Genomic DNA, 9,925 nt, shown 5'->3' on the forward strand with positions numbered 1-9,925 from the left:
CGATGAAATGAAATATTTTGACGTGGTCAGAGTATCCGACCGTACCCATGATGTAAACCACATGTACCTATTGTCAATCATTACAAAACAAGGATAACAGTTTGACTTTTATATCCAGGTGAATCATTCAAATGTTTCTTACAATGACGTAGACAACATAGATAATATCTACACGGTATGTCAACTGAGAGGGAAGGGTGTCGCTGTGTAAACAGATGTATCAGTACTCGATGTGTAAAAATGTTTTCTTTAAATGCAATTTTAAGGGTGAGGTTTTAATATTGTTTGTTAAAATACCTGTGGGATTTCACCCGCAATTCACCCCTCTACTGTCAATTACGTATTTAAATCAGTAAACCCCTGAGGCACAGACAGGAAAAGATTTGAAATAACATTTCGTAACGTTCTTTCCGGGTAAAATCCGCAATCGGGGTACATAAGTCACCGCCTTGCAAAAGTTTTTATAATAACAATAAACGTTATGTATATAATCCACTTCGGAATTTTCACTCAAATGATAGGACACAAAAGAAAACCCCTTTAAATAAAACGACACCTCATTTGGTTTGTTATCTTCATTCAATCTGAATTCTAGCCTCTGTATTTTAAATGGTTCATCGCTTCGACATGTTTTCCGGGCATATGTGTCCGGCTGGGAATATAACTTTCATTTGTACGTACATTGTGCGTGGTTAAGTTTACCGACGAAAGTTTAGTGGTCCACCATTATGAGTAGATATTTGTTTCTGTCTTGTTATGTAACCCTTTGTAGTTTTGGTGTCTTACGATCGCAGTCACTTTTTGACGAATATGATTTCCGATGTGAGGAAAGGCGAGACCAAAAGATTGCTGCAAAACTGCAGTTATACGAAGACAAGATAAAAGCTCTGGAAAACCAGATCAAAAGTATTGATCTAAAAAACCAACAGGGTGAGTTAGTTTATTCTAATTACGGAAAAAAAACTATTTTGACTTTGTAAAAATCTTGGTACTCTAAGAAAAATGTCGCCCTGCCAGACAAGTGTCTGTGTTATATTAGTTTTGTCAATGTACAGATTTCAGATACATTTTGAAAGAATGTGACTTCGACCATTCCGCTACAAAAACTTTTGGTCATCTAATTTGTCTAATTCGGGGGGTTTTTCTGTGAATTATTGAATGCATTAAGTTATTTCCAAAAAAGGCACAGGTGACGGTAATTGTAATAAAAAGTGTCATTGAGTAAATAATAAACAACAGTTTGTTCCTAATTTGGGAATTTCTGTAATGTATTAAGCTCCTCTGTCCAAAAAGGAACAGGTGATGGTAATTAAAACCAAGTATTGTAATATAGTGTCATTAAGCAAAGAATAAACAACAGTTTGTTCCTAATTTGGATATTTCTTTTATTTTTATTTTTCAGATGCAGAGAAAATAAATGACAGAATTTTCAAATTAGAAGAAACGTTCCAAAATTTCACAAACAAAAATGGTAACGTTTAGCTATTGACAATCTTGGCAGTTATCAATTTAAATAAAAAATACATTATATTAAGATGGGTCGACATTTTATTCTGTCTGAGGGAAAAAAAATCTCTTAGGCAAGTCAGTGGCAAAGTTTAAAAAGAAAAGATTATTGTATATATTTACTCGGCATAAAAATATTCATTCAACGCTTCAAATGTGTGATCTTCGAATGATAATGTTTTCATACATGTGCGTATTATATAGGTTCGTCTACAAAGCCAGCACAGTTAATGGGCCGGGAATTTTACATGGTGTTTCCTCCACTGTTCTTTGATGGGGGCGACAGTTACTGTGTATTGTACATCGTGTCAATCACCACGGGTACCTGTACTGTAGCGCTGCCACTACTGACCAAAAGATACAACCTAGACCTAAAGCCAGGACAGAATACCCTGTTCCTACTAGCTTCATACATGGCCTTAGAGAATCAAATGGAAGGGAAAGGCGTCCATATTGACTGTAGCACCAGCGTTAACGTTTACGCGGCCAAGCACGACAAATTCACCACCACGGCATTTCTAGTTTTGCCCATTCACTCCAGATTTCATTACAAATATAGATATATTCCTTCCATTGAACCAAAGTCGGTGGCTCCGCAATATTATCATCTTTATAATAGTACTCTGTCCATAGTGTCCAGTGGCGATAATAACGTTGTTACGGTTAATCTGAATTTAACGGAGGGTGATTCAATCACTATTGATAATCAGACATACTGGTACAACGAAAGCATTCGACTTTTGATGAATAAATATGAATCAGTTGTGATATCTCATGGAATGGACTTAACCGGAAGTTCGGTTTCTTCCATTGATCCCATATTCCTTGCCACTGGTAACAACTGTGGACGACTGCACGACGACAATGCGTGCAGCGGAATGTATTCTGTGATTCCATTGGATGACTCGAATGACTCAAAAAATTACGAGAAAGAACATCTGTATGTTGCACCTTTCTTCTATCCATTTTTAAGAGGATATAGAATTAGGATAATGTCGAAGAGTTTAGATTATCGTTTGCAATATACTGTAGGGAGTGAAAATAAAACGGAAGTCTTATTTGTTCAAAGTAACTTTGTAGATATTGATGTGGAATCGAATGACCCCGTCTTTATCCGTGCAAGTAGATTTGTGTCTGTGATGGTTATAACACCTGGAAAAAATAACACTGATGGAGTAGGTACAGCATTCATGCTGCATGTTCCAGAACAACAGAGTCTTCTTTCAGAGTACCATTTTGTGGTACCAGATCTAAATACAACGAGTTATATAACAATCGTATGCAGAAATGTGTCGCAATTAAGACTTGACAATGGCGTCATTAACGGGGAAAGTAGAACTACGTATGGCGTCAACTCTGAGCCATATGAAGTGGTGGCTCTACCAATACCACCAGGGTACCACACGGCAACAAACATCCAGGGCGAAACTTTCTCATTGTATGTGTACGGGAAACAGAAGCCAAATCTTGGCTATGGATTTGTTGCAGGGTTCAAAATACAAGAATAGTTTTGATCTGCGCGATTTGATAAACCTTTATAGATTGTTTTACTTTTTATTCATGTGTTTTAATTTGTCCATAAAAACCTGATTTTTTGCATGCGATGCAAGATTGTGTAGTGCTATAATAATCAAAATGCCTGTGATCACTTGTATTCTAGTTTCAATATTGTTCAATTTACTATGTGAAACTTTTGATAATAAAGATGTGCCAAATAAACTTTTAACATGTTTTAAAACGTGTATTCATTGGTAAAAAAAAAATAAAGTTAATTTTGATATGATATTAACATTGGGGTGTCTAGTCGTATTAGTTAGCACTTTTAAAAAAGGTGCCTTTAAATTAGAGTAATGAAAATGAGAAGATTTCACATCCAGAAGTCATTTCAATGTTAGACTTAGGTCAGTTGAAAATTGTTTAAACCTGATGTCTAGACTATGTTGCCGGGCGGGAAGGGGAAAGGTTTCAAAAGGTGATGCAGAGTTTATAAAAATAGACTTGTTACATGCATTTACATGAATCAAGAATAATCACTCATTTATTAAAATTGATATCAGATGTAAAAGATAATTTTATAATGTGCGTGATAGAGAAAATGGAAAAAAAACCAAGATGTGCCCAACAATTTCTATTTCGTTAACGATATCCCGTTAGTATCGAATAATGCAATAAATTAAGAAAATAAAAATGTAAAAAAAAAAATGTTTTTAGTTGATGCTGCTGTATGAACAGAATTGCGCGATAATTTACGTAGATAAAGAACTATATCTGTAATTCATACTATTTGTTGAAAGGTGAAATTAATTGCAATTTAAAGCTTTGATTTATACATCTTAAGTTAACCATGTTAAAACACAATGATTTAATTTAAGTGTTTATGAATGGATTATCATTTTCGACAATTATAAAAAAAAGCCATATACAAATGTACACGAATGTAAAAACGCCGAATTTTAATGGTGTTTCATCTAAGAAAACCTTACCTGATTGGATATCAAATTAACCTTTAGTAAAACATTATCTATATTCTTTACCCCAAAAAATTAAAAACTACATGGATTTATTTAGTTGGCAAATGTTAATCATTTACATTTGACAGCAATTAAAGTATACACTGCAGAAAAACTGTTCTATGAATAACTCTGCGGCCGTTTACTGGGAATATACATATGCCGAATTTAAAATTTACGACCTAGCGGAAATGAAAGAAAGATTTTTAATTGCTTCTTTCCTCAGTTTCAAAGGGCATCTAATCCGTGGGGTATGAATTTATTAATACTTGAAGAAGCCAGGTGTTTGCAACTTTTTAACAGTATATATTAACGTTTTTATTATCTACTTTCGTATTCCAATGAAATCTTGTTTCCTCTCACGACCATTTGAATTTGATAAAATGAAAAAAAGAATTAAATTGATTTCGCGATCAGCATTCAACATCTGCAGCCTGAATTATGATAAATTTGATGAATATATATATTTTTTAATATCGTCTAATGAAAACAAAATTCAAATTTCTGGTTTCGATGCAATAAGGACATTTAAGTTACGACTTTGCAGCGTGACCTTTGGAAGAAGTGAATGAGGTCGTATATAAATGAGGGGTGGGTGTGTTTGCTTTGACAGACGACCAAGTATCAAATTTTATTTTGATCGATTTCCTGGATCGTCACTTCTACTGTATACGCTTGCACTTGAAACGAACTTAAAAAGTTCACCTTGCAATAGCAGACGAGCGAACCGCTTGGCGTGAATGCGCGCTGAAGATGAGTAATTCGTGAAAGTTTACTTCATATCAGAGTTTGCAACTTTTACTAACCAGAGGGGGGACTATTTGATCCTATCGCTACTGTTTCGAAGGAAACCAAGGCAGTATGTAAATACAGAGCACGTGCGAAGTGATTCAGTGGAAATTAAAATTCATACAACGTCCTTTAAAATTTGTCAGTTCGATCATCATTTTAATTCGAGCTGTCAAATATGTTAGTCATTTTGTTCAATATCATTGATGATACATGTATAAATTGATTACGCATCTGCATTGAGATTCAATATTCGATTGATCGTATGATAATTTGTTTTATTTCAACAGAGATCGATGATGTTGTTATAAATTTAACACTGATTTTTTGGTCGATAATTGAGATGTATAATGTCTTATTTTCATTCACTTTTCATGTGCTTGCAATTATTTGCATGTTATTTCGCTGAGGGGTGTAGAGTTGTCACCTGTTATGCGGAAACCGATCACATGTATTTATAAGTTAATTATGTCTAGAATTGCAAAATGTCTTTTTAAATTAACAATTCCCTCATATAAAACAAAAAAAATTATTGTTTGTATGCCTGCATGGCCAGAAACCTTTATTCAAAAATTTCAGTTTAAAATATACTTTGGTGTGTGCAATCAATTTTTTTTTTAGGGAAGGGGGGAGGGAGGTTAGAATGATATTTTTTCAGTATTTAAGGGCTGAAGCTGTGCGAACAATCGCAGCGTAAGATGTAGTTGTATTTGTCGAAGGTGAATAACATGTCAGTATAATTGTCAAAAAGCTTGTGTAAATTCTACGTTGTTCCGAACTTCAATTATACAGCATGTCACCGTATTGAAACATAGCCGTGTGTTAAAGATCCCCGCGGCCAAGGCATTCATACCTATTTAAGATATAAATCAACAAAATGCGTGGGCGCGATAAGAAAAAAAAATGCATTGTTCATTAGCAGACAAAATATACAGCCTAGATTGTAATTAATCTTAAACAGAAGCATTCTTCGTAGTTATCGAGATCAAACATTGTTAAGAGAAGCTTAGTGATATATATATATATCGAAACGTGGAATAAATATTGCTTCTCAATTAGTTAAAAAATAGGACCATGGATACCGTCTCCTGCACTTTTTCAAAAATGGTCGTACATCGTTCCCAGTTAGTCCTGGAACGTGTTTCATTTTAAGTTTCCTCATCCCCCAGGCTTGGTATCTTTGCCTCGACAGATTTAATGAATTAGATCGCAACCAGTTTCAGCGTACCACTCTGTAAGAGTTAGCTCTCTTATACGGATTTCTGCACACCTTTAATACGTCTTATGATAAGATAGATTTCTTGTTTCAAAAATAATAATGAATGCATAACTTATCACTTATAATATGATTTTTTTAGTTTACGTGCGGACCACCACGATGACATACATGTAATTTTTGTTTGTCTTACAAGTCATAAATAAACCTATTGCAGCTGTACTCTTTACGTCGTGCGTCAACCAACGTCTATTGTGCATTAATAATTGACTATTTTAAGCTAATTACTACATTATTCTTAGAAACTCGTTGGCTAATATTGTCCAAATGTGTAACGTATTTTATGGAAAATGCATGGCGCTGACAATTTATGTAATAAAAATAAACAAAAAAGAAAAAAAAACCAAATAGGAATATTTGATACAATCTTTAAATTCTTATCTAATCGTCGGCATCTGGCATGACAACTAAATATATGGTATAATGAAGCATCTACTAAATATGTGAAATCCACAATACCTCCTCTATAACAGGGAATTAGTATGCAAGAATCAGTCATGAATAGGGGTCCTTTGCTAAATGTACAAAATTCATAACTTCTGTGTCAGGGGTTCTTGTGTTGGTGCGAGATTTATAGTAAATGTGCAGTATTTCCTAAAATATTGAAGCGGACAACATTATAATTCTTTAATTGGATTTACGGGACTTCTGTACACAATTGAACATGATGTTCCGAATGGATGCTCTCTTCTTCATTTATGATTTGAAAATGACCTCTGCAAAAAGAAAGTATAATATTTAGTTTTTTCAGCATACATGCAAAATTGTATTTACGAAAGTATACTGCGTCTTTCAGTACAGTAAAACACGCTATTAGTGAAAACGCTTATAATGAATTGACAATTATTATGTTGAAATGATCTGCATCTCCGATTCTCAAAACGTCGAGGGTCCTGAGTGGAATCGTAGCCGTCCCACAAGTGGAGTCAGGACATTGGCGTGGCGAGGATGCTATCAGTATTGAATAAATATTTGTTTTGGATATTTTCTTTTCTAATTTCCTTGTATCTACTTAAAAATCTTGGAATATGTTGACGAACAAAGTTAATTGTCATATGATCTATTTTTTTAAATTAATGTGCAAGTATGTTCAACAATTAACATGAATTGTTACCGAATTTCTTTGTTTATTTTTTTTTTTTTTTGGTTTGACAGTTTTGTATTTGGGTTTTATTCTTTTCTTCTTTTTTTTTCAATTGAATAAATTGTTAAAAAGGATAGAATTTAACGACAAATGACACAAGAAAGTTCGGTAATGTACAGCGGCATTAAATTAAGATAATATAGTGATGCATGTTCTTGATTTAATTTACACGTGCAAAAAATTATAACAATATTAATTACATCAGTTTTAAATTAGAATATAATCCATCAAGTTTCCCCTCGGTTTTTCTGTGAGTATCATGTTTAAAATCATACTTTCTCGAAGTTTGAAAATTCTAATACGAAACACCTGCCTCCATAAATTATTTAAGAAAATATTAAAAATTGTCAAAGTAGTACATCATCGTCTTTCGTAGATTTAATTTTTGTGCTTTTAACACACTCTGTTTTGGCAGTAATGAACTGAATGCATGCGTGTAGGAGGGTTAATTGACATCCAAATACTAGATAATCGCAGACCAAAAGGTATTTTTAAATGAAGGGAAATCATTAAAATGACAAGTTTGTCAAATTTTCTGATCTTTTCGCTAAAAAATATCTATTCTGACATATTTCATCTACCATTGATGGGTTTGCACTAAAAAGAAGTGTTTTTCTGGGGTTTCCTTCTATTTTATGTTCAATATCAGGAACGATTTTTGAGTTGATTTTGTCTGATTACACGGTATTGTGCAACAAGTTACATCCGGGTGGTTGAGAATTTAGGACTTATTTTGCGTCTTTTAAGATTTCCTTAAACTACAAATAGAAAAAACAAGTCCGTGTACGAAACTCTTAAATAATGAAATAATACGGGGGTTTCCGGTTCGTTTTGCAATCAACGAATTAAAAAGATTTCTATTTGCAGTGTATATGATTGAAAAAAAAAAGCCTACAGTAATCCTGACAAAAAGTTATTTAAATCTCAAAATTCTATAATGCTTCGAATTTATTTATTTTTAAGCTTCAAATATTGAAATCCTTTTTCTCCAATATCAGTTCAACGAGTTTGATAATTAAAAGGAAGGGAATACTAGAGACATGCATGTATCTTTTTATAAAAACCGTGAAAATTAATAAACAAAATAACTTCCGATCGGAAATTAGGGTGTATGAAATATAAAAAATAACATTAAAACAATACATTAATCCATTAGATTTTGGTATTGCATGGAAAGAAAAAAGAAGGGCACTGAAATCAAGTATAAGACTAATGATAAAGACTCTTATTGTCATTTACAGTTAAAAATGAATCTTACACTACATAAACATCATCAGACCAGATTCTTGGATTTTGCACCAAAATGAATTTAAATGAGTTTAATTTGAAATAAGAAGACTGTTGAGTATGATAAACATCGTACTAATTTTTAAACACCTGTGTGTGTGACCACAAGTTTTGAACGCAATGAAAGTTTTGATAGCAATGAAAGTAATGAATAAGGATCTCGTAACTTTTAAGGATAAAACGATAAAAATACCTTTAATTTGAGTAATGCATGTTACCTAAATCAACAAATAGCCTAATTTGGTGTGTAGGTGCTTATGTATTAACACCCAGATTTAATTAATTAGTACTGTGTCTACCCTAACCTTTTAGTTTGGTAATTTCCTTTATAACCAAGACATTTTCTGTTTCCTTTATTGATATTTTCATCTCTGTTCCAAATTTCTCTCAATGAAATGAGTGCATTAATCAGCATTCAATGTACTGTTTGTACCTGGACAGTACAAGAGCACGTACTGTAATATATGCAGCTGGCATACTGACATTTAAATTCTTTTCCTATTTCACATTGTCCTCAGTTACCCTTTTTTATTTCATTGAGAAGATGTTATATGTCACTTTTTTAAAGCAGGACATTGACTTTAAGTAGCCTTGATAATTACATGTCAAATTTTGATTCACTGAGTGTGCAGCAATGACTATGTACTAATATTTCTACAAGGCTGCACTAGTACTTGTATATGATTAAAGATCAAGTACAAACCTCGCCCTTTCCAACACTTATATCCGCAGACTTCCTTGTAAATTATATTCAATTTAAATTCTTAATATTACAAGATATTGTAATTTTTTTCCTTCACCATTTAATGAACAGTTTACTGTTCTCAAATTAAAACTGTGGTTTACAAGTCTTAGAGTAATCCTTAACATGAGAAAATATGAAATAAGACTTAAAATCTTTGAAAAACAAATTTAATACTGTAAATCATCAACAAATATGACACTTCAACAAATATCTCACATCATAGCAGAATGAATATATACAAATAAAATACAGTATCTAAATATCATCAGAAAGTTCTGTAAAAAAGACATCTACAAAACAAATTGTTTACTGACAGTAAGGGAGATAACTGATATTCAACAAACTAGCACTTTTAACATCTCACATGAAACATGATGAATGCAATACATATCAGCAGGTCTACCATGAACATAATATGTAATATGATATATTTGTAGATGCATGTCCATAGTTTACACCTTAAACAACACTTCATATATCTGTCTGTAAGATTTATACACATGACTTGTACACTCTATATCTAACATACAAACTACTGACTCTCAGGGTTTATGTATACATTACAAGAACTTGTATCCAGAATCTCTTAACTAGAGATTTAATGTAAGAAATTCTTTCAGCCATATACAAAAAGATTTGTACTTTTTTGTGACACTGTTGAGACTGGG

General features: G+C 32.8%; 1 protein-coding gene across 1 annotated transcript; it reads left to right on the top strand.

The window, feature by feature from the left end:
* Positions 1-594: 594 nt before the first annotated feature.
* On the top strand, positions 595-3,157 carry LOC105327781 (uncharacterized). The gene is made up of 3 exons (XM_011428406.4): positions 595-930; positions 1,403-1,471; positions 1,711-3,157. The coding sequence occupies exons 1-3, from the start codon at positions 729-731 to the stop codon at positions 3,012-3,014; spliced, it is 1,575 nt and encodes a 524-aa protein (XP_011426708.4). The 5' UTR covers positions 595-728; the 3' UTR covers positions 3,015-3,157.
* Positions 3,158-9,925: the final 6,768 nt, after the last annotated feature.

The sequence above is a fragment of the Magallana gigas genome, chromosome 5 (genome assembly GCF_963853765.1).
Source record: "Magallana gigas chromosome 5, xbMagGiga1.1, whole genome shotgun sequence".
NCBI lineage: Eukaryota > Metazoa > Mollusca > Bivalvia > Ostreida > Ostreidae > Magallana > Magallana gigas.